At 33.7% G+C, this 26,530-nt stretch overlaps 2 protein-coding genes and 1 long non-coding RNA gene across 6 annotated transcripts in view; 1 reads left to right on the forward strand and 2 right to left on the reverse strand.

Annotated features, from left to right (window-relative positions):
- Nucleotides 1–26,530, forward strand: part of LOC149486958 (uncharacterized) — a 72,776-nt gene that overhangs the window by 43,561 nt on the left and 2,685 nt on the right. The window lies entirely within an intron of this gene.
- On the reverse strand, nucleotides 19–26,104 carry mlt (tubulin folding cofactor E like protein mlt). Of its 4 annotated transcripts, XR_016315821.1 has the most exons (9): nucleotides 25,845–26,104; nucleotides 17,059–17,314; nucleotides 16,354–16,856; nucleotides 16,114–16,213; nucleotides 7,722–7,906; nucleotides 5,265–5,396; nucleotides 4,689–4,788; nucleotides 2,796–4,376; nucleotides 19–374 (listed from the first exon to the last, which is right to left on the reverse strand). XR_016315821.1 is itself a non-coding variant. In XM_089697012.1 (8 exons), the coding sequence occupies exons 2-8, from the start codon at nucleotides 17,302–17,304 to the stop codon at nucleotides 4,248–4,250; spliced, it is 1,395 nt and encodes a 464-aa protein (XP_089553138.1). In that variant the 5' UTR covers nucleotides 17,305–17,311; nucleotides 25,845–26,104; the 3' UTR covers nucleotides 2,753–4,247. The 4 variants fall into 4 exon arrangements, 3 of the variants coding, with proteins under 3 accessions (XP_089553138.1, XP_089553137.1, XP_089553139.1); XM_089697012.1 differs by lacking the exon at nucleotides 19–374 and having other exon boundaries at nucleotides 2,753–4,376; nucleotides 17,059–17,311; XM_089697011.1 differs by lacking the exon at nucleotides 19–374 and having other exon boundaries at nucleotides 2,753–4,376.
- Nucleotides 24,501–26,530, reverse strand: part of LOC149486965 (uncharacterized) — a 216,898-nt gene continuing 214,868 nt past the window's right edge. The window contains exon 3 of the transcript XR_016315823.1: nucleotides 24,501–24,611. The gene's annotated coding sequence lies outside the window, so the exon portion shown is untranslated. The remainder of the gene's footprint in view (nucleotides 24,612–26,530) is intronic.

The raw sequence follows: 26,530 nt of genomic DNA on the forward strand, positions 1-26,530 counted from the left end.
TTAAATAAAACAATAATGATTCATTCATTCCATTTATTTGTCTATTATGACTACTAATAAAACATTTTAAAATAAACATAAGACTGTGTCACATAATACTGCCATAAAACTATATTTTAACTTATTTCATGTGGCAGGTACAGACTAAAGCTATTAAATCAGATACTAAAAAAAATTAGGGCAAGTTAAAACGCATTAAAAATAATATGTAAATTCTCAAGCATCCGAAATGGTACATGTTAGTTTGTATATTATCATACACTTGTATATTTAAATTTTAAAATGGCAGTTAGTATCACTGTTAAGCTTTCATATGCTATAAGGCGAGAATACATTATGTCAAAAATGCATCCTTCCCGTAGAGGGAGAATGTACTAGAGACGACATCGGCGTATACCCGAACGAGATGGCGAATCCTTACGTCAATGTTGCCAACTATTACAAAAACTTTTTATCCGAAAAACTGGCAAAATATCTATAAATGTTTGGGTATTTTTTTGTAAGATAGGTTTATGAAGAAAAAGACAGATTTGAAAAGATTTTGTTATTTATTAACTTAACTAGCGACCCGCCCCGGCTTCGCACGGGTGCAATGCTGATACTAAATAGTAAATACACTACAGAAAAACTGTGAACGTTGTATATAAAAACATAGCGGCCCGCTCCGGCTTCGCACGGGTATAAAATATATAGCCGGGCGGCCGGCCGGTACAAGCGCGGATCCAGGGGGGGGGGTCATGGGGGTCATGGGCCATGCCCCCCCCTGGGCCATGTGCACGACCTAAGTGGACCACTAATTTAATATTAACTTTTGAAATTAACAAAGTAATATTGTTCAACATGATTTTTTATTAACTTTTGAAACATAAAAGTAATATTATAGAACAATGAAATCAATTTCAAACGGAAGAGAATATAGGTAACAAAAATTAGAGGAAAAGTTATTTACGATCGATCTGAGATCGGGATTAAAAAAACTATAACTGCGGAATAAAGTTTAATGGTAAAGTTGTAGGTATTTAAAATATTTATTACAACTTTTGCTTTTACACTTCTCGCAATTAACCACAAATATCGAAATATCCCAGTTCATATATTTTTTATAAAAAAACAAGGCTAAAGTTTAGATATCATTTCAATCAATGGTAAATAATAATAGAAAATACAGTAAAATTAGGACAAAAAAGGTCAAGTGCGAGTCGGACTCGCGCACCGAGGGCTTCGAACAAACCTAATTGTTTTATTATGTTGTATCTTTAAATGTTGCTTGTAGCAATTTTTTCTTTGTCTGTGCTATAGGACGTGGGGAGTACCTTGTAGGTTGTGATTCCCTTGCAAGTAGTTGCTAGTTTCAGAATATGCGGTTTTAATTGCTATTTCTTCTGATTCAGATTCAAATTGAATTTGAATCAGAAGACAGAATAATATCTTATAAAACAGATACGGGAATAATTACGAAAAACATGAATTTTTTATTACATTATATAAAAAAAAAAATTAATCTTATAACCCCTTTACTCATGAACGCAAATGTAATGTAGGTATTCAATAATTGATATTCACATCAAAAACTTAGGTCTATTATACCTTTAAGCAGTAATAAAATCAAATTTCTATGTCAACGCAATTAGAAGATACAGCCGTAAATGTAGTCTAATAAAAACGTACTGGAAATAGTTCAAATTAAAAGTAAATTAAACGAAATACATTTATTTGAAAATGAACAGCAAAATGACGGTAGAAATAAATGGGCAGAGGGTCCGCGATAATGTGCGCGCGAGTAGCAGACGAAAATGGACGACTCCGCCGCTCGTTCGTTCTTATAAAGGCGCGCCGCACCTCGGTGAGGAAGGCGCGGGGGGTGGCCTTCCGGATTTTACTCCAACACCGCCTCTCCTGACGGGGCAGGGTCCTCGCTGCCTTCAGTGGCAGCTGCAGCTCGTGTGGAAGGGCCAGCTTCGCAGTCTTCAGCGTTATGATGTGCATCGTAACCTGGAATATACAAAAAAACCGACATTGAAAAAAAAAATACTTAAACCAATGCAAATGAGGAAAGCTGAACCGGAAAACCGAACCGTGTAACAAACTTTACACAAACATTAACATTTAATATTAAAAAAACATTTCACGATTTTGGGGAAAATTTTACCCTGTACTGGTATCCCTAATGTTAATCACATGATTATACCATAAATTTGAAACTACGTAAAAACAAATGGCGTCCTGAACAACAAGAACACTTCGTAATTTAGTCGGATAACACAAAAAAATGTTTACGTCTATTTCGATGAAAATATTATATATTTGTAGATAATTTCACATTAGAGTTAATGAAAATGTATCAACTATATCCAGTTCTATAAAACAATATACTTCAAATAAGTTTACTTACGTGTGAAAGGTAATATTTGGTAATCTTCGTTCCGGCCGATTTTTACAACCAATCACACTACAACGCACCATATTTTCACTTAAAGTCGGATTAAAACAGATCACTGTCAACGTTTATTAAACTTTGAAGTCACTTAACAGCGAGAAAAAACAGAAAACTAGCAAAACAATGGACTGTAGCCGCTTGTTTGGGACAAACTGCCTTTGTCCCCAACAAAAGAAATCGCATAACATGAGAGAAACAAAAAACAATGTTTCTGTCTCTCTTGCTCTTAGCTTTATAGTCATAAGTGTATTTCTCTCACGCATTCCTTGTCATTTTAGTGCCTCCTCTATGGTTCATTCTCACTCTACGATCCTTCCATACTGATTAGGATGTAAACTAGAATGGCAATAAATTTTACTTTCTAGCATTTGGAAATCAAGAATAATTCAATTCAAGTGTAATAACACTTTCAATTCAGTAACACTTGACAGAAAATAGTACTTCATTCATGTATTCTCGCCCTTATTAGCAAATTTTATTGCTCTTAGCGCCTGGACAAATCACACTTTGACACTAATTTACGTACCTACTTCACGTACGTCATAATTTTTAAATTTACCTGATCCTGTAATTTAACTATAATATCACAGATTTTATTGCAAAAAACAAAATGTTGGAGATGTAAAATTGTGCAATAAACTAAATAAAAACAAGCTAAGCTTGGCAAACTCGTAAAAAAAACTTAACATTAAATTATTATTTGTGACGACACGTAATTTCATTTTAATTAAAAGGTACACAATAAACGAGAGCCGTTACTAATAATGTTACTACAATATTTATTACATAGGTTTAACTAAAATAAAGTTGTTAATAGGTACAACAATTGCTTATTTTACTTAAGTATAAGATTTCTAAAATGTTTGTCATCTATCGATTGCATCATTGCTAAGGAAGTTTTCATAGTTAAAACGTAGGTATACAAATAGTTAAAATGTTAAACATAAAAATTGAAATTAATAAATCTTTTCATACTTGGACCTACAAATTGTTAGAATAGAAGAATCAGACTAGAATTTAAACATACGCAATAGAAAGATATAAAAATTCTTTTTTAATATACCTACTCAGGTATAGCAAATTTTGTAAAAGTATATAATCGAAACAGGCAAGTTGAATTAAAAATAATAATTTTGGCACTAATGTAATTTGGAATTTAATTGAAATGTCGGATATTTAAACGCCAAAATGTTAGCTCAAACATAAATTATATTTTTTTTTGTTAAATAAATTATTGCAGCGATTTGAAAAATCTCCATGAAAACAATTCTTGGCAGTTGGCACTATATTTATCGGCCAATTACGTTGTAAAAGCTTTGTATTGTTTTATTGGTACTTAATATTTTAATAATAAAATACTCATAAAATTATTTTCAGTGCCAAATATTAAAGAGCAAATACAATTTAACCAGTCTGAAACTCTGAACATTTCTCTTAGTCATACCTATTTGATCATACATTATTATTTATTATGCCTTTAATTTATGAACTACGCAAACGTTTTAGATATAAAAGTGATGTTACCGCAAACTTTAAATATTCTTAGACCGTTAGAGAAGGAAGTCAACTCCATTATTATAAGAAAAAATAGTTTTACATAAAAAAAATTGCGTATATGAGTGAAACAAAACGTAAGGGTTCATATGCGTGAAACGTCACTTTGACAATCGAAAAACCACTTTTACGCATATTTTACAGGATAATCCTAATTTTCATTGCAGGTATATTTTGACAACCATATTTGTTATCTGTGTAATTAAAATCCCTTGTAAACTTCCCTCCTTCGGTCAAGAATCGGTAACTAAAGTTCTCACGCAGTCGAGTTAGCAGATATCGAGTGTTTCAACTTGGAATCGATTATAATTTCGTCGCCGGAGCGAATGTTGTAAGAGTACAGCTGCTTCGTTGGATATTTCATTTCTTCGGGACCCTGAAAAGCCTAGTTTTAATTTAGTATGCATACAACATTTAGGACCAGTTTCATAGCGTGGGAATACGTTCGGTATGTCTTTCAGTTAAAATGTATGACAATTTACGTTTAAAAAGTGTCAAACAGGCTATCATAGACTAAAAGAAAGCGATGAAACAGGTCCTGAGTATTTATTTTTAAAATTCATCTTATTATGAGCCTGAAGGTCATATTTTAAGATATAAGCAGTTATTGATGTTTGAACAAAACAAAAAAAATTGGTAGATAATAAAACTTGAATATATTTTTAGAGGCAATAGTATAGTATAAAATAATCTGTACCTGCGTGTCCCTCAGTTCTTGGTCCACATAGAAAAGTCTCATCTTGGAGGCTGGGAATCCCGCCAGCCGCTCTAGACGAGACTTCAAGTCCGATACCGTCCTAGAAATTTGAAGAGTTGAGTACAGATAAAAATAATGTAGCGAATAAATAAAATATGAATTTAGGCTAAGGTTACATGCTTTTAATTGAACGGACACCATAATTCGGAAACAAAAAAATATTTAAGAAGATATTTATGCAAACACAAAGAAATCCTATTTAAACTACACAGTAATGACTGATGACTTGGTATTCGAAAGAACTGGCGGAGGCGGAAAAGTAAACAATTTTTATAATCAGGCTGAACCAAACCTCGAAGGAGTTCCCGCTTTTCATAATTTAGGTCATAGACTATAAAACAAAAACACGACATAGACTAAATATACTAGATATAGCTGTATATCATTCCAAAGTTGCTAGATGTAAAGAAAAAAATCAAAATCATTGATTTACAAAAAGGCCGGTACAGCACCTGTATTGACCTGACGGTATTGCTATGACGTAAGAAAAAGTTAAACAACAAATGTAATACAAACCTGTAAACATCGACGGTCCTCACTTCGCTGGTGTCCCCACACGTAAAGGTGATTTGCACTCGCTTCTCGGGCCTCAGGTCCACAGATACCAGCGGGTCAAGCTTGCCGTGCACGCCTACTAACTCCCAATAACTGTTTGATAATGATATAATAAATAAATAAATATTTCAGGACAATTATTAACACATTAAAAAAACAGACGGCATGATCTGAACCCATACTAAGCTTTCGCTTGTGTTATGGAAACCTTCATCCACATACAATTTTAAATAAATACTTATACAGATAATCAACACCCAGACACAGAGCAAACACCTATGTTCATCACAGAAATATTTGCCCCGGGTGGGAATCGAACCCACGACCTCTGGCTTGGAATGCAGGGTTACTACCAACTAAGCCAACCGGTCAGTCAAAATATATACTATAACAATATATAGGTACCAACTACTGAAAATTAAAAAAGCCCAAACTTTACATACTATGCACGCTTCAAGTAACTGTATAATGTAATGTTAATTGTAATTTAGTTAGTACATATTATTTATTTTGTTATGTATTGTCAAAGGAAATTTATAGGCCAATAGTGACCAGTGTATTTCTTTGTCTTGCACGCCCAGTGTACGATAGCAAAAATATACTAATTAAATATATGAGAATAAGGTCCAAAAGTGTATTGGTTTGCATATAAGATGCATTATAGTATAGGCTGTCATATGAGCGAATTCATACAATGCCGCCATCATTTGGAAAAAGATTGTCGTTCTACGAAGCTCACTTACCTACTGTACCAATAATTTCATTTAGTTAGCCGTCATAGAATTACCTACCTAGACATGGTACCTATACAATAAATTTATTTCAACTTTATTCGACATTGAAATCCTATTCTAAATTGAGCAAAGTATGTCATAGGCGAATGTTACGAGAGTATCCATAAAATTATACACGAATCCTCATTTCGAAATACTTGGAAACAAAAAAATAGATAAAAATAGCTAAACTCCAATAATGCGCCTATCCGACACATATTTCGCAATACCGCCTACAATAGCCAATAAGGCATCGACCTTAATATGAAATCAGTAAACAACTAATTATACCTACGTTCCTATAGAAATCGTGTTTACAACTTTATATTTTGTGAACGTTTCATAACAACAGGGAATTTTTTAAATATCTTCTACATGTTGAAGAATACTTCAGGCATCGTGGATTTCAGGAATATGTTATTTTTAAAAGCTGGTGGAGACGTTTGATATTTTTATGTTATGAACCCTTTGATGTAATAATCGTTAATCCATCGTATGTTTTGATGCTTCTATCAAAACTATAGAGCAATCAAATATGTAATACATAATTGATTCATCGCAAAGTCGTTTTTCTAGGTGATAATTGAAAGCATAATATTAGATGTGATATCTAGTTTCTTGAAACTGAATTTGTGTTCCACAAATGGACTGTACACACTACACAGATCTTTACTAATTTTTATTGATTTTAACATATTCTCAAACGATCAAGTCGAAATAGATACTTACATATTTCTTAAATTCATTATCCTACATTATTTGAATAGACAAAAAATAACTCTGATAAAGTTACTTAACTGGCTACTTTTTCATAAATCAATAAACCCTGAAAAATTGCATGAGAACTTGAGAAGCAGCGCATAATAACTAGTGTCCGACCGAACTTTCGGTTTCGGTTTCGGTTTCGGCCGAGTTTCGGCCAAAAATCAAGTTTCGGCCGCAGTTTCGGTTTCGGCCAAAATCGGCCGAAACTTTTGCCGAAACCGAAACTTATTTCGCAAGTTGACGGACGCTGTCAAAGCGTTGGTTGACCCACGCTGGTGGAAACAATTTTTGATTATCTATGTTGAGATTGGAACTGGGTGTAATAGTAATTAATAATTATTATTTTTATATAAGAGGTACCTAAAAGAGACTGATTAATGATTATTCTTCTAAGTACAAATACCAATCCAAAGTATTAAAGACTCTTTAATAAAGAGAAAGATCTTAAAATACCAAAACTTAGTATTTAAAGAAAAAGTAACAATTACTGATTTGATTTAGATGACTGATTTTACTGAGAACTTAATTTGAAAAAATAATAAAAATAAAAATTGTTATTATTAATATTTTAAAAATATTATTTTTTTTATTTTATATCAAATAAATGATTACAACAAATTTAACATACTGTATTTTCATTTCATGCCCTAATTAGGGCAAAATAATAGGTAAAATGCACCAAAATCAGTATTTTTAGAAATTTCATACTTGACCACGTGAGTTTCGGTTTCGGTTTCGGTTTCGGCCGAAACTGAAGCCACGGCCGAACATTCGGTTTCGGTTTCGGTTTCGGCCTGGAAACCAGTTTCGGTCGGACACTAATAATAACGTAAACAATAAATATACACACATGGCGAAACAAAAGCTATTTAACACTTACCGATCAGGCCGATCAGCCTCCGGTTTCTCCATATAGTATCTAATGAAGGCCCTCTCGGCCGAGTCACGTTCCTCCGGCGGCACCGCACCGCCTCCGTTCAATGTTCTCACGTGAGGGAGACGGGCCACTAGCAGGAGACGCCGTTCGTGTTCTGTAGATTCCACGCGCTCCCATAGCGGCCAGCCCTGGAAACAATAATACATAAGATTTAAAACCTGTGAGCGTCGAAGTTAGCCAATAAAATACATCCAAGATTCCTTTATACCATTCAAATTGGAAACTGTGACGTTAGCAACTAGGTAAGTCAATTTCTCTGCGAAATAGTTCATAATTGAGATTAGAATTTGAGGTAAAATTGTTTAGAACTTCGCAGAGCTAGTAATTAGTTATTGCGTAGAGGGTGTAGTTAATTTAGAACATTAACCTAGGTATATTATAAAACGCAATCGGTATAGTTGGCTGCTAAATATATTCATCAACCAACGACTTATAAAGGTTAAGAATAATAAACAGTCAAATATGGAAAAGAAAGCATCAAGATCACTGCTGTTATAATTAACGTAGGTATTATATGCGTAAGTATGATCGTTGTTTATCCTATGAATCAGTGTCAATTCATTAATCTTCAAGTCGGAACTATACCGTTAGAATTTGATACGCATATTCATATCGATATAAATAAATTATATTATGATTTACTACCCAAATATTAATCCTATAGCCTATAGGAACGTATGCATCGTAAAGGAACTTTATGCAAGTGAATAAGGGCACTAAAACAGGTGTCATCAAAGATCGTGCCCACTGAATTAAAGAGTCACGACTACTGGAATCATGTCCATGTATGTTCCACGAATTATACTTTAAAATAACCGTCGCACACTCATTGAATACCTACTTTTAATATCTCAAGGTTGTACTGGTCACTTTCTATATACTTAGGGAAGATCTTTTTATAGCTTGGATTAACAATTTAATAAGTTATAGGTTTCAAGTTTTTGCTTCCTAGGCATTATTTGTTCGCTTCAGTATATGGAGATGATATCATCATTCGTCGATTTAAATAGTTACTTCAATTGGATTTTTTATTTCGCTCAGATGTGACCTATAAGGCTATGCGAGATGAACAAATAAATCTTAATGCAGAGCCCAGACAATGTGATTGTAAATTGTTAATTCAAGTTTGAAGGATTTATTAATATTTCAATAAGTAGCGTCTGCCGTCTACAACCACAGTTTTTAAAGCAGTTTTATTTTTTAATTGATTACTGACTATTGTTATACCTAAACTAAAGTAATATGTCTCACGTCTAATAGGAAAAATATGTCTCACGTATTTCGAAACTGTCCAAGAGTAAATCAGTGTAAAATTAAAAATAAAAACATTTGAAATGGTGAATAGTTTAGAGATAAATTCATATCTGTCTTGCACGTGTTCAGAAAGATTTCGAAATCAAATATTGCTCCATCTACTGAACTCATGCCACAAAATATATTCATGTGTGAGACTAGATGTATTTTTTACGTTTTTCTATCGTCAACACACCATATTCTTAATCAATTCAGTACATGCGATAAGAGCAGGAATCTAACATAAAAGGGACCATAATATTTTATTTTTTTATACTAAGTCGCCAGGCCTTTGACTGAACCTCCACCTAATGGTATGTAGTAATGCAATGTTTGAAATACATAGGCTTCTTCTTATGAGGATCAATAACTAGCCTAGTTTGTTTAAGCCCTATACGTACAATAAAATGCCTTATTTTACGTGCTCTACTTCTAATGCTCTACCCTGTCAATTTAGCAATTAAGACCACACGATATGGCACCCACGGTTCAAAACATCCGTGTCTGATTCACACCAATGAGGTACACATCCGTTATTAATAGACTTCAACTAAATTGAATAATGTATTTGTTAGACAAACTATATAACACCGACATGTAAAGCTCATTTCTCTCATTTATTTATCAACTTTCTTTGACCACAAGATCTATGAAAGGTGCAATAGTGTGATAGTATTGTTTATACAAATACGCACACAAAAGAAAAGTTCTTGTTAAATTACTTAACCCAGTTTACCTTACAAGAAATATGGATATCAGGGAAATACGTCATAGATTCTATTATGACACACACTATAATTATTTTATATCAAGTAAGTAATGCAATAGATTTAAAGCTCGTTTTGTCCGAAAGCGGAACGCGGAACCAATCCAACGATCCATGTGCGCATTTTGCATCAGAAATAGGAATTTCAATTTGCGATTACCGCGTGTTTAATTGAAGGACAGGCTTCGCAAAAACTTAAGTTATTTCAATGTTAATATGATGCATAAGGATAAAAAAAAACTAATAAATAAAATAACGTTTAAATGTATACCTATTTTTGTAGACGTGAATCCAGTCATTCATTAACCAGAATAACCTATACTAACATTAGGTAATAATAATCTGCAGTGACTGTTTTGAAGATAAAAACATCCAAATTCTTCCATCTGTTAATTTTATTTTTAGCAACACAATATTTTAATTTTGTTTACAAGTTGCATTCTAGTCTCCATATGGGCTGTGGTATGGGACATCGGACAGTCAATACTCTCTGTAAACGGCCGGGTGGATACGCTGACCGATTTAATTAACGAAACGCGGGAATACCAAGCACCTGCATTTCTCCAACCAGGAAAATGCACAATGCACATAATCCCCTGCCCGTGAAATGGCGGGAAATGCAAGTTCAATTTCGTTTTTTTCCCCGTTCCAAGCCGTAACGGGTCCGTTCTGAATCATTAATTGCAGTATCGATTTCGCGCCAACTGTAACCTCGTGCTTTATAAATTTAAATTAGAAACGCTCTAGTGGTTTCGTTTGTTTATGTGTACACGTTTCACATGCGCCAAACAGCAGCCATTGTTTACCTATCTAACTCGTTCTAACATAGGTACGACATTCCAAACTTCAACCAGGTAATTTATAGGTAGATAATACGAACATATACAAAACATATTTTATATATTAGTGTGACTTACGTAATAAAAAAATAGATACAATAAATAAGTTTTCAACACGTTGGTAAATAACCACTTCAACGTATAGTAATTAGTTATTCAAGTTTTTATTAGGTACGTGCTTAGTGATATGTTAAAAAAGACGCAAGTTCTGCGGAAGTTAGGTTTTATTTATAATTAATTAAATTAGAATACATATCCATCCGTACCAAGGTTTCTACGCTCGTTTCGTAAACTCGTTTCTTTCTACGCTCTATATTTCAGCTATTCAGTTTCGACGGAGCACAGCTGATAAAGTTCACGCAAACAAAGGAGCAACTTGTTAATGAATGCTTAGCTCTTTATGTTTCATAATGAAAGTGGATTTACTGTACTTTGAAAGAATGTGACTTTGAAAACATAACGGTACAGTTCTGCGTCTAATTTTAATGACATTGAGTAAAATATTAAATTACTAACTACTATTTCTCATGGCGACCCACGAAATAGACGATGCTGAAGAAATTTCTGAACAAAGTTTCGAGCTATGAAAGGTTTTCAAATATTTCAACAAGATCTCGTTTTGATAATTAGTAATTACATATGTCTATTACAGACTGTTAGAAAAGAGAGCGGCAGCAAACATATTGAACACATTTTAAGCCATAATACAACACTGCAAAGTGCAAACTACCCGTAAAATAATGTGTTAAAACTACCCACATACTTTTAAAATTTCCACACTTGATTGAGCATATAGTGAATGTGCCTAATCCATATCGTGTCAGTGGGACAAAGGTGAATATGTAATGCAAAACGTCCTGTCTTGTAATGTACTTACAGAAGGGGTATCTGGGTCACCGTTTACTGCATTATGCGTATAATAAACACGTGCACACCCCGTACAATAGACAAGTTTCATAAGCGATTCAATTTAAAAATTACTTCGTCAAAAAGTCGTTTTACGAATCGAGTTAATAACCAATGGAATTGCAATTTAGCGTATAATTTTGAAAGTTTCAATAACAAATTAACTAAAACAACTCTATAGAACTTTACAAAATAAAAACTAATTTACAATAATTATACCCTGAAATTATTTCGTTAACCACTTCAATTTCTCAACATGAACCCAACAAACCAAAAATGCTAATTGACGTATGTTCCAAATGTAAATTTATAAAGGTAGTTTACAAAAAACAAACTTGAAAAACAAAATCATCTAAAGGCAATGACACTTGCATACAATATTTGAAGGCAGGTACACGTTTTGCGTGGGCGCAGGTCGACCGTTGGATGCCGTGATTCATATCAACTGGTTATTGTCCGAAGTATGATAATCATCCAATAAAAGTTCATAAAGGAATAAACTGTAACGGATAATGCGTTTGAGTGCACAATTTCGGTGTGCCTCATGTGTCAAAGGGGCATAATAATTACTGAACACCGATTTTATTGGCCGGTAGAATAATGAAAATTTTTAACTTGGTTCGTGGAACTTATATAAAGCCGTATTAGGCCGTATCAGATTTTGTATGACAGTTCACCTTTCTTCGGGCTTATGATTCACTTTCATTTTGAAAAAAATCCCGTTAGATGATTCTTTAATGAAAAATGTGTGCGTGTACTAGTGTATACACGTAAGAAGTGAAACTTCTTTATGACCTTATTTTTCAAAAAATAATTTACTGTATTCAACTTTACAGAAATACGTCGAATCACGCGTGGTATATCCCTACCACGCGTGATTCGTTTTCTTATGAAAAAGATGGCGCGTAACGGAAAAATGTCACGCGTAACGAAAAAATGTTACACTAAATTTTTTTCCAACCCCGATAAAGAAGTTTCACTTCAATAATTAAATTATTAAAAAGCTGTACGTGAATTTTATTATAGTATTAAACTTCAAAGTACCTACTTGCAGGGATAGACATAAACAGCTCAGTGCTCACCATCCAACACTCAAAGACTAAATAATATTAATGCAGCTTTCAGCACTTTTCAATGTATTTGCAAAGCTCAATTCCGACTTCCGAGGTCTTTCTAAACTGTGGGCCCTCTTGAAACCGGCACTGCGTGGAATAATATTGAAAAACTTTTCTCGCAGCAGAAAATTTTCCGGTTTAAAACAAAGAACACAATGTGTAACGACACAATACCACCAAATTATGTAAAGGGTTGAGCTTTCAACAGGCGTCGCGCGTCGGCGTACCATCAATGAGTACCTTAGGTACCTTTCTAGTTTCTACATAATTTTGACGGGTTTCCTAAGTAAAGAGACATTTCTTTCAAGTAAACTCGTAATAAGGAGAGTCGAGAGAGGCATGATTGCATGAATAATTGCACAATCTCATTTATCGATACTGTGAAGATACATATTTTATGTAGATATGATGTAACATGGCTTACAAAACATCATAAAATCACAACATAAACTTTAACTTACCATAGATAATGGTATGATAATAGTTGTAAAATTGTTTGTGATTTGCATAATTCGAAAAGCAAATGTTTGCTTACATTACGGATTATTACATTTTACGATAGATCTTTAAATAACTTGAGTAAACATAATCCAGAGCGCAGATTGCCAATCAAGGTAGCCACTTAGAGGCAACCGTTTTATGACTGAAATGAAGCCATTGAAGTTTGCTTCCATTTATTTTGAAATCTTAATTGTGAACTGCTTTTGGATTTCAAATTTTACGAGAAATATTGTCTGAGCAAACAATAATTTTTATTTAGGGAGTTAGAAATTCGTTAAGAAGGGAGGTGGTAAAATAAGACATACCTACTTACCTACTCTATCTTTAAATTTTATTGGAATGTATAATTTATATTTGTAAATTTTTAATAATATAATAACATTGCAAAACATTTCGTTAACATCAGCGACAGCAACTAAATTATAAATGTAAAAATTTTAAAAAGCTACATCGAACAACGCCCGACATATTACGTGCTGTGACCTTTTAGCAGGTCGTCGCTGTAGCTGAAAAGTAATCCCAAGAGTATGGAAGCGTAAATACAGACAATGTCTAAGAAAGAAACCATCTTCAGCTGGAGTTTTGTAATATACCGTTCCCTATGGCTCTTACAAAACTTAGCTTTATGGTAGTAAGTTCATGTGTGCAATTTATTATTTATGTCGTTCTTTTCTTGTTGAATTATGCAGTGTTTTTCTTAGGACGTGGTTATAATAAAATTAGTATTGTACAATATTTCATGTAACCTAAATATTAAGCTTTGAAACAAAAGAAATAATAAAGTATATCTTGAACAGCAAACCGTAACTTGCTTAAATTAAGCTACAAATTATGTTGATTAGAGCTTGCAGTTAATCTAACTTACGTGTTAATCACGGATAAAGCTGTCCCCGTTTAAATGTAAACGTACTGTGTTATTCATACGCTGCATATAAATTTTAACTGCACTAGCCATGAGCAAGAGAATGGATAAAATATCAAGGTTCGTAGAAGGACGGATCTTCGCGTTGTCATAATGTTTTTAGTTTGAAAGTAATAAACATTATTTTACGACCAATGTTTTACGCAGTATACTTAATTAGATGATTCTCAAAGGACTATTGTGTTCGTGTATTGCGCATTAGGTATAATGTTATCTATTATGGAAATTAATACACCTAAAAAAATAGGTAGGTAAGTAGGTAGATGTTTATTTTGTGTTTGATTTTACGTGTTAAAAAAGGTTTTGCTGCGCATTTACAATGTTTTGCATATTTTTATAGTTATTTAGTATAATGTGTGAATGGTAGATTTTTTATTGTTTTTACTTGTGTAGATTCTAAAAATGTAATTATGTAACAATTAACAACCAGCCAAGAATTTCGTTATTAACGCATTAGTAGACCGATCGATCAAACAGCAATTAAAAAGAGGTAAAATAAATAAAATATTACACAATGAGCAAACGCGGAAAATAATAAATGAAGTGTTAGATTTTGTTCGTCGTTGCTATGTATAAACGAGTTGCAATTGCATACGATGCAACAGTCCGTGAGTCATCAGCTATAATATATCTAGTGTTGTGTTACGATGTAAGAAACATAGTAACAATGGACTAGTATTGAAATATGAATATAGTACATATATACCCATAGTAAATCTCTGTTTGTACTCTAACTACAACTTATGTTTATGGGGGTAGTTGCGCATGTATAAGGCTTGACTGGGCTTTTCTTGAGTCAACATTTCGTTCATTTGTGATTTAATCTAACATGGAATAACATAAACTGCACTGCACAATGACAAATAACATAAAACATTGTTTATACCATAGATAAAGCACGAGTTAGCAATTACGTCGTACTCTAAAGTCCAAATGAAGACGCATTAATTTGATAAGCCTCATCGCCGATGCAAAGGCTATTATCATTTCCTAACGTTACATCAATGTGACATCACACAACTGCGTATTCAGAGCGTACAGATTAAAACAAACGCGAGCCTACACTTTCACATTTTCACAGCGCGACGGTCATTAGAAGAACATAGACTTTAATCACATAGCATAGGAAATATATTAGATTAGCATGAAAGAGAGATAGGGTAAGATAAGTCTTAAGGGCGTAGATACTATATTCAAATACGCATTTTCCTTGTACTTTTTAAATATTGGACTCAGTCGCTGTATGCATTAACGAAACCTATAAAAAGTTTCCGCGTACTCAAGGTTAACAAGTTTAGGTCAGGTCCAATTGAAAACAAGTTAACCTGTTTCGGTTTATTGTGTCTGTGTAAAACAACTCCCGACAAAATATACTGGGAACGGAAGCGTAGTAAATTTAGATTTAGGATGTTACAATATCGTGTCAAGGTTAAATCCAAAGAAAACTAAAAGCAATTAGAAACGAAACGCAATAAACTACGATTTTCCGATCGTATAATGTCGAAATTTTTCAATGTTCGGGGTTACTCCGTCAAGATTACGCAAATGCTGGCACTAACTAGGCCAACACTAAAATGGGAAGACCTTCACCCGCATGTGATCCCGGGCTCCCTTGGGTTATACGAATAAAACAAATGGCTCTGCGCTCAGTCGTCCACTTTGAAAGGCAGGTCGTTTTAAATCGGGAGCGTTATCGTGATGTAACACTGATTGGCGTGTGTAATCAAATATGCAGCTGGTAATGATATACTGATCGTGGGATCTCTATTGCTAGGTGCTGTGCTGTTATTTATAGATAGTCGAATAATTACAGTTTGCATGTTTGTTGCAGTTAATTAGCATGCAAGGAATTGTATTATTTACAGGAATACTGATAAATATATTTTAAAGAAAACTGGAAATGGACTGGCTTCGTCAATAATTTTGAAATTATGAGAAAAAATTATAAAGTGATATTTTTGTTCTAGAAAATTATACAAACTAAAGCTCTTACCTGCACTCTTAAACTTCTTAAAGCCGGAAACTGAGCAAGTCGATCCACTTCATCCCATGTTGCTAATCCAGTATTATTCAGATTCAGGAACCGAAGTCGTCTAGAATGATAAATATATTCGATAAGTCGAACTTCAAATACAATGATCTGATTTACAAGTTCAGTGGGTCAATGTCTATTCATTGCGTGCTTACTTATCAACGAATGACATTGAATACCAAACTCTGAGTGAATACTTACGAAAAGGCATCGTGACTTTTCTTATTTCCATTACTATCGTCACATTTCTCACACGGATCAGGCTCCAGGGTTGTAATGTGACAATCGTTCACTAATAGGGTTTCCAAGTTGGGAAAGGCGTAGCCGAGTTTCGATATCTCACCCCAGCTGCTTATCGGGTTGCCAGAAAAGTGTAGCTTCTTTAGCTGTTCATGAACAGGTTCTGTCTGTTCGCACCTTAGACGAGAGCACTCTTCGCACCGGTCCTTCTCATTCACTTCCTTTCCACTGAGATCCACGTACGAATACTCATTGAGACTCAAATGCAGCTCATCCAGAGCTGGTAGAGCTTTAAGTAGACCGAGTACACTGGGCCATCCAACATAAGTAGAGTTCAGGACAAGGTTGCTTAAACTGTCCCAACGCGAGTGAAGAGATTGAGCGGCCTGAAGTTGTGCAGTAAGCCGATTGAAGCTTAAATTCAAGAATCTCACTCTCGGTGTCTGCTCTAGTATCGCAAATACCTAAAAATTGATTATTTCAACCTTTACAATAATACAACAACAGTGAAGATTCAATTAAAAAGACAATAAGTACAAAAAGCAGCGTACATATCATTCACTAAAAAATTTAAAACTTCCATTGTTATTGCCGATCGAAACAATTAAGAGCATTGAACTTGTATGAATGGGACTCAAGGTAAATATGTTCCGTCTGAAAACATACCTCTTTCCAATCGGTGAGCTTATTGTTGGCGAGATCAAGCTCCACTACATCTGCGCACTTATCCGCTAAGACCGTTGCATCTCCAGCACAATCTATATCACAATCGTTCAGGACCAGAAGTGTAGGCACACTTAGTCTCGGTGAACGCTTGGGCACAAAAATAGCTACGGGCATGTCATCTATTGAGGGGTTCACCTCGCCCTTAGCCCCGTACTTCCTCTCGAGTGCTTCTAAGAGCGACGGCATTTTGAACCTGCTGACAATAGAAACGAAAGCTTCTTTAGTACAATAGTAGGGAAAGTATATATTTACGTAGAGCCGTCTAGTCTGTGTTTTCAGTAGACAACTACTTTATGGGCATTTTATTCTGCTTTATGGGCATAAAATGTGACATTTCATGAATGAATATCAGATCTAACTGCAAGTTGAACTACATCGACATTCAGGAAATGCCAGCCAGTGTCAAAGATCAATAAAATAACTAGGTTTATGGCTATGCGACTAGTAAATGTGACATATTCGGGTCGCATTTCCTAACTCGGTATTTTATGTCCTTAACCTTTAGGAGAAATATTTTTTTGTATAAAAAGCCGTTAGAGAAAGTTTTAATAATTATTTGATGTGGAATAATTATCCATAAACAATCGCGTTATCGGAACAATAATCGATATTTAATATTGTACGCGGTTCCAAGCCACTAATAAATGCATTCATGCGGATGCGTGTCGAAACGATATCCATCTTACAATTTATGATATGGCTAATTTTATTATTGTTGTGTGTTTTGCAATTATAAAAAAACCGGACATTTTACTACATTGCAATTTACTAGTTTGGTAATAGACGCTAATGATCATTGCGGTGACAATCGACATTTCTCAATAATGAGACGGTCTGTAGAAAATGACTTTACTAATTACAGAGTTTCAGATATTGCAGATATAAATGCAATACCGTAAAATTTTATGCCACGTGTTCATTGATTATTCTGCAATACATGTTGCAAAATATTCGTGAAACATAATCAAGACGAGTCGAATAATAAAATTATCATAATATTCAGAGCAGAACCTTGATTTTTGTATGTTATACAAGCAATTAAATTCAAATAAATCTTGAGTGTGATTTTCGAGTATTGACCTTCTATGCTTTTAATGCGTTTAAATCAATTTAGCTTTATGTTTCTTTACGCATTTAATGTAGCGCAATATCTATACGTATTATAGGTTATTATTGAAAGAGACTACCTTCATTTTTTAGGATTAAAAAGTTCTTTATTGGGTTGATTTTTCTATTACTTCTTCTTCTTTATGTGGCTACATTTGAGAAAAAGAGCTATATTGACACGCATACCTGCAATTGCAAATTCCCGTGACTTATTTAACTTTTAACTTTTCTGTATCCCGATATCAAAACAGCAGTCTATCGATCAGTTGCAAAACAACGGGGCTGATTAGAAGGGTTGCCCAATAAAGTCGTGACCATTCAAGGCCAGCCCGTTTTGATTGTACTAGGGGAATTTAATACTAATTATGTTCTTATAAGTCCTTGTCTCTAAGTGAAGGTGACCTCTATAAGTTATTAGACAATTATGTTATTTTCAATGTCGAGGCTATAGGTCGCACACTGGAATAGGTACATGACCCAAATACGTAAAAATTTCGTCATTCTTTGAGCTCTACGAATAACTATATTTCTTAGTTTTATGTTTGACAGCCGAAAAATATAAATTGCTGGACTCATTAGGTTTCAGTGGAATTATTTTGTAATACTTGGCGCTCTAAATATCGCAGTTACACATTACATACTTGCACATATAAATTATTGTTTTAATTACAAAAAAGAACCTTCGTAAAATAGAGGTCAATCCTAACAATTCTTCAAAACAATTCTTCAAAAGTTATAAAATGTAAAAACTAAAAACCAAATTTTATATTGTAATTAGATTTTCCGGTAGACAGTAAGATACATTATCATTTACTCTAGATTTTATCAAAGACATTGAGGCTTATTAAAAATAAAATATCCTCGCACTGCAAAATTACTTCTTCTTCACCTAAGTCCAAGACACGTACTAGAAAGCAAAACCGGCAGTTAATAAACAAACTAACATAAAATTTATGATTGCCCAAGAGAAACCTTATTGCAAGACAACACGCGGGTATCTACATAAATGCACACAGCCCTCGTTTGTTAGGAACAATGTGCAGTTATAATTCATCAGTGATCTTAATCTTTCGCCACCGCGCTCTAAGGACCTTGGGTTAAAGATATTCTTCTATCCATTGTGTATTTACGTCTGAATTTGACCGATGCAAGCCAATTTATAATTCATACATATTAATAATGTAAAGCGACAAAAGGATTTAGTTTATTCTATAAACTTCTCCTGTTATATTAAGTGCAGGATTCATTTTACAAATTTTGCTTAGTAATAGTTTTATGATCGATCTTTATTATATTTCATTTATGTGCTTTTTATTAATATTATTGACTCCTCTTGCTAGGAACTTTGGCCACAGGAAAATGTATCAGCACTAAGGCGTATATAAAGAAGTAAATGATTATTATCTATGCAAGCTCTATGTGTAAACCATAAAGTTATATAAACACAATAATTATTTAATGTGGAACGAGTCTGACCGGCGTCCTCAAATGGCACTCCAATTAGGGAGGTGTACCAAGAAATGACGACTCGGACAAGATAAGAGGGTGGAAAGTAGGATAGCATTAATTGTTATGACTAATTATTATCATCTGATTTATAAAAGATAATGAATTCTGTAATCAAGAAAGCATATAAGAATATAGAATTACTATCGTTTATAAATTATAAAAACGGGTAGTTTTTCTGTGATCACGCTCGCTCTAAGTGCTCGAAAAGTTGGGTAGAATAATATAATGAATAAATAAATCGCGTTTAAAATGCGATAAAAAGGCTTTAATTTCTAATACTCACGTAAAATCAAACGCAAGAAAATATTACGGCTATTGACTATAGTAGAAACCTTTTCAAGTACCTACTGCCAAGAAGTTAATACGGGATCAAATAAAATGAAATAGGAATGAACTTCTTCAATAGTTGTATGAATAAAGCCGGGTATCCACTTAGGTTCGCCGTGGTTTGCGAACGCGCCCGCTCCGCAAACCAAACATAATGGATACGTCGTGATCGCGGAGCGCGACTGGAGCACGATCGGAGCACGGCGGAGCGCTCCGGAAGCGGTTTTTTGCGCGAACTCAAAGGGGAGCGCAGTTTGTTCGTGGACGCGAGCGTGTGTTTGTTAAGTTCGCGAACATGGAGTGGTCCGATGAAATGATGAATATATGCATTATTTCATTATTTCTTCTTCCCTTATACATATTAGCTTGCCAAAATTGAGGAGGTCGTTTGTATTCCATCACAATATAATGTATCAAAATATAAACTGCACTTCCTACTAATTCTCGAGGCGGCATGTTTGCACCGACCGTCTGTGGTGTGTCGACTGGAGACCGGAGCGCGGAATTTAGCGCTCCGACAGGAGCACTGATGTTGCAGCAGTAAGTGTGTACACTGTACACGTTCACGTTCGCGGAGCGCACAGTGTTCTCAATCCACGGCGAACCTAAGTGGATACCCGGCTTAAGAGCTTTTTATTGTTAGTTGACAAGTTGAGCGGATTAGAAGTTAATCGCTCGTTTGAGTTCATTACACGTCTATCAAGTTTATTGAAACATTTCCTCAAGTATTTTGTGTTTCGCAATTTCTACGTGTAATCGATAAATAAAACTATAATTATAACTTCCTTCTACATGAAGAATTAATTATACAGCTAAGTTACCGTTGAGACGTGTTTTCTTTGAAATATTCTCTTTCAAACATTCGGAAGCTTTTCGGTTCAAGCTAAAAGGATTCAAATCCAAATTAAACACGATTTGGTGCATAGATTACAAATCATAAATATGTAGGACATTCATTATTTTCAGGGCCAAAATTGAAGCCATTTATACCATACCATAAAATACTTCTTAATCTAAGCACAGTCGCGGGAAACAGCTTGTATTCATTAAAGGTATTAAAATGGATAGACGAAGAGTAATAACACCCCGTCTCGACAGTGGGGGCGCCAGACTATTCCTAACTATTAGACATTTCGTGGCGGCATTATATATTACTTACTCCACTAATATTTCTAGGAGACGAACGAATAATTTATTGTAATCAAAATTTTATTATTTTTCTCCTGTTAGGTACCTAGTAAGTATATAATTAATATTTGACCTATTTATTAGGACTTTTAAAAATAAACATTAAGTCATTTTAAAATGATAAGATATCTATTCAAGGTAACTCGATAAAAAATACATGTAGAATCTAGATACCTACTACCATTGCAAAACAAAACAATAACACGTGCTTATTGCGAAGCACGGGCGTGACAAAATTATCCTGTCCTTCGCTTCTAACCATTAAAAATCACAATTTGTAAGTCATTACTGCTATTGTTACGATATTTACTCATGTATTACGACTGTGGTGTCGCTACTGCGTAGTTAGTTGTAACAAATATATTAAATATTTACAAAAAATAGTATGTACTAGGTAGGTAGGTACATATTCTGTAGAGGATTTCTTGCTATTAAACAAAATAAAAACGAGCTTCACTCACGCGCATTTGGTATAAATTTCATTGTTTTATAGCCAATAAACACGTCTACAGTGTACACTTTTGTGAAAATATGAGAATTAGTTATTTAAAGCTTTCGAAGAATTCTTAATAGAGAGCGATATTAGTACTATTTCGTGCACGAATTCAACGTACCTATTTTACCTTTTAAGACAATATAGCGTAGCTGTAGTGCCATTTAAATTAAGCATTTATAGGTTTTATAAAGTATATCTCTTCTTTTTTTATTCTATATCTCGTATTCAGAAGATATTAAGGTATGACCTACCTAGTTACTTTTTATAAAAAAAATATATGTACATATATCTATACAAATATTATAAAGAGGAAAGGTTTGATTTTTTGTTTGTTTGTTTGTTTGTATGAATTGAATAGGCTCCGAAACTACTTGGCAGATTTGAAAAATTCTTTCACTGTTGGAAAGCTACATCATTTCTGAGTGACATAGGCTAGGTTTTATCCCGGAAATCCCACGGGAACGGGAACTATGCGGGTTTTTTTTGAAAACGCGGGCGAAGCCGCAGGCGGAAAGCTAGTACCTAAATAAAACGCATATTATTATTGTCGCTTGGGATTCATAATATTTATTTATTAAGTACCTAGGACCTAGGTACCTATGTATCACTTCACTATCACTACATAGTATAAAACAAAGTCGCTTTCCCTGTCCCTATGTCCCTATGTCCCTTTGTACGCTTAAATCTTTGAAACTACGCAACGGATTTTGATGCGGTTTTTTTTAATAGATAGAGTGATTCAAGAGGAAGGTTTATATGTATAATAACATCCATTAAATAGTGGAGAAGTACTGTTATTTTTGAGGTTTCTAATGTGATGTCGTAAAAAATTACATTTTTTCCGCTTACATTGCAAACGCAGGCTGAACCCTACGAGTTTTATCAAAATAATGTACTAAGTATTATACACATAGAAATCTAAATAACAAGACACATAGAAGTGCTATAATGTCATAATTCGTATGAAAACCGCTGTCGCCAAAATCAACACATTCAAACCGAAAGCTAAACAGTACACACAAGTAAACTATGCCTTTTATTGGACAGCTTGATTTTAGTGAAAACTAACTTATCTATTAAATTAAGCTTTTGAATATGTATCCTAACGCACGAATTTACGGTTTATTTTAGAATAACATCCCTAAGTATATGAGACTTTTTGCTCCAATACGAAAAAACGTGATAATAAGAATGGTCGACTGTGTCATTCATTGTTATTTCGATTACTATGGTGACACTCGTAATACTTGTAAATATTCTATAATTTTAAGGAAAAACGGCATTATTTCTAAAAAAAAATATTTTCCGATGAAATATTATTCCTTTATAAGTATAATTACAACTTGTGGAAGAATTTCCGCAATGGGAATTGCTGAAACACACCATGTATAAACTCATAGGTCTCCAGAGCAACTGAACAGTGACGAATGCACTGGTGATGTGCAAATCACCTGAGTGGCGACAAGGTCACGCACGCTTACGACTTCTAGTGTCTTGTTATTTAGATTTCTATGATTATACATCTACAGAAAAGTCCGCGATGGTATATGTCTATTAGAGCAGGCTCCAAGGAGATGTTCGTTTGCAAAAATAGCGGACCTAAATCTGACTTCTGATATATATTGTATAGGTCCCAGACATCTTATAGACAGATGTTGCCAACCAGTTTTGTGGTCCCCCTGCCCGCACCCCGGTAACTAAATATGGCATACAAAGAAAAAAATAAAAATTTCCAAAACATGTCGTGTGGGGTATCAAATGAAAGAGCTTATTGAGTAGATCACGAATATATAGCATACTATATACATTTCTTACACTTTCTCTAAGATTTTTTAGAAAATTTACGAAAATGGTCCATTTTTGAGTTAACTTTAAACCACTATAGATTGAAAACTCATGAATATATTTTTTAAATTATTATTTTAAATAATTAACAATAGTCCATTGTTTATGATTCAATAGTTCGTAATATAATATAAGTGAGCTATGTGGTGGATTTGATGAAAATAACTATATACTATATGAACTTGAAAATATACTCGCCATCTTTGAATGCTCCCCCCTACTCCCCCATGCAACTATTTCACTGTACGAAATAATGAATCGTAAGCAATGGACTATTGTTAATTATTTAAAATAATAATTTAAAAAATATATTCATGAGTTTTCACTCTATAGTGGTTTAAAGTTAACTCAAAAATGGACCATTTTCGTAAATTTTCTAAAAAATCTTAGAGAAAGTGTAAGAAATGTATATAGTTTGCTATATATTCGTGATCTACTCAATAATCTCTTTCATTTGATACCCCACACGGCATGTTTTGGAAATTTTTATTTTTTTCTTTGTATGCCATATTTAATTACCGGGGTGCGGGCAGGGGGACCACAAAACTGGTTGGCAACATCTGTCTATAGGATGTCTGGGATCTATACAATATATATCAGAAGTCAGATTTAGGTCCGCGATTTTTGCAAACGAAACTCCACTGAGAGTCCGGTCTATATCTCTTATGGATAACCCACAATAACTCTTTTTTGTCATTTACTTTTTACGACAAATAATGGCTAATTTTCGAAGCGATTTTAACCAATACAGCATTAATCCTTAACCAATTAAATACCTTGAATACATTGTTCATTTAATATAGATCTATATGGCCCTTTACACCGTATGATTTAAGTGAATATTTTCGAAGATATTACAGATTTAAAAATTGCGGGACGTAGCGTTTGCGGCGGTACCGGCCGGCCGGCCGGCTATCTATTTTATAGGAGCGGGCCGCTATGTTTTTATATACAACGTTCACAGTTTTTCTGTAGTGTATTTAGTATCAGCATTGCACCCGTGCGAAGCCGGGGTGGGTCGCTAGTTTTAGAATAAAACACAACGAGCTCGGGAGGAACTCGCGTGTACGAGGGCGGTCTAGTTGAATGAATCAAAAAAGAAGATTTGGAAAGGGAATTCGATAAATATGGCAAATTAAGTTAATAAGTTTTAAATAATAATAAAATACGTAAGTAGGTACATAAAATGAATTTCCTCGTTAATCTGTGACGCATCCTAGTATCGCAGTCTTTGTAGATATAAGATTTACAAAGACCTTGGTGGTCAAAGTTAGTCTTCCGATAAATACTGGTTATTAGACGCACGTGTTGCTTTGTTTAGAGTAAGTCAACTACGACTTATATAGGTAATAGGTATATAGGTAGGAAAGAAAAGCTTTTGCGTTTATTAACCCGGGAAATTTATATTGTCTATGCTTTGCTTAGTTGGTCCTAGACAAAGGCTGGCTACAAGTTGAGAATTTTAGGCGCAACAAAGGAAATATAATTTTCGGTGATTTACCTATTTAACTTTATCTTTTGCATAATCAAAATTTCAAGTTGAATCTGATTTTTTTACATGAATGTTTTGCCCACGTTTGACTCATACAGATACCCATAAAGCACGAACATTGAATAAATACATCCGCACTCAATAGAAACATCGTTTTGTTAGGTAACAGATTATACATATATTTACCTAATAATTATTTTAGGAAGTGTAGAAACTGGGTCAGGGTCGAAATCGATAGCGAAATCGTAGTTAGTATGTACAAAAAAGGTTCATGAACCATACAAATTATTTATAGGCAATTTTTCACTTTGGAAAGTTTAGGACTTACTTTACTATGGTTAATGGTACTTAATGGTACTATAGGTACATTTTACTCATACAAAAAAAAAACATTTGTTTTAACTATGTACCTATAATCTAAAAACCATACCTACATCCGAATATGTACGTACGCATGCAATTTCCAAATATGTAACTAATTAAATATAAAATATGTATTCATAAATCATAGGTAGGTAGTATGTATGTAATTATGATCAAAGAGGTAGTAAAATTGTGATTCTAAATTTTATACTCACTGTTAGAGTAAAATATAAATTATAAATCAAACAAGAAAATCTCGACATAATGTATGTGTAAGTATTGATAACTAAAGTTTTTAATCAAATGAATATAATAATATTATAAAATAAAACCTATTAAATAATGAGCAATCTAAGCTTTGTTTCATAACATACAATAATATTATGTTCATTTACTTACGTTGAAGCTCTTAGCTGTATTGTTGATGTTAAATCTTTTGTATTTTGTAATTACGAGAACGCCTTCCACTCATAACAAAGAATGTTCGAATTAGAAAAATAATTTCATAAAGGTATCGCACTAGAATTTAAATTAAACACTATCACTAGCACAAAGAAATATAACGTATCAGCTGTTTACATGACCAGAAGCGCCTGCAAAGATTTCCATACACTCTTCGAAACGCTCTGTAACCAAATGACAATTGACAAGAGAATGTTTAGTGTTTACATCAATACTAGTTTTCACGCACACATCGAAAACTACTCATATTATTGGCTGAACGTGAATGTAGAGTCAAAAGTGAAGAATAGACTACAGAATAGAGCTGGGTTGTCAGTATTTTAATCATTAAAGTTGGAATAATTATGAATAGGGAAAATTAAATATTACGTACACATGTATTATTAATATTACAAAACTTTTGTAAAGCAATTAATATACCAAATTAATATATTTTAATGACAGAGCGAAAAAGCCTTGCGTAAATATTGAAAAGGGTCAAAAAATCACGTTTAAATAATTTTGTTTGTAATTGACAAAAAGGTAAGATTATTGGCCTGTGCAGACGAGGGATTTTAGTCCGTGGATTTTTTAAAATAGATCTCTTGCAACTGTATCGAGAAACGCAAACGAGGGATTAAAAG

This window comes from Colias philodice, chromosome 7, assembly GCF_061535455.1.
Source record: "Colias philodice isolate Cphi_HAF_F1 chromosome 7, ilColPhil1 Martin Lab GWU primary, whole genome shotgun sequence".
In the NCBI taxonomy this organism is placed as follows: domain Eukaryota; kingdom Metazoa; phylum Arthropoda; class Insecta; order Lepidoptera; family Pieridae; genus Colias; species Colias philodice.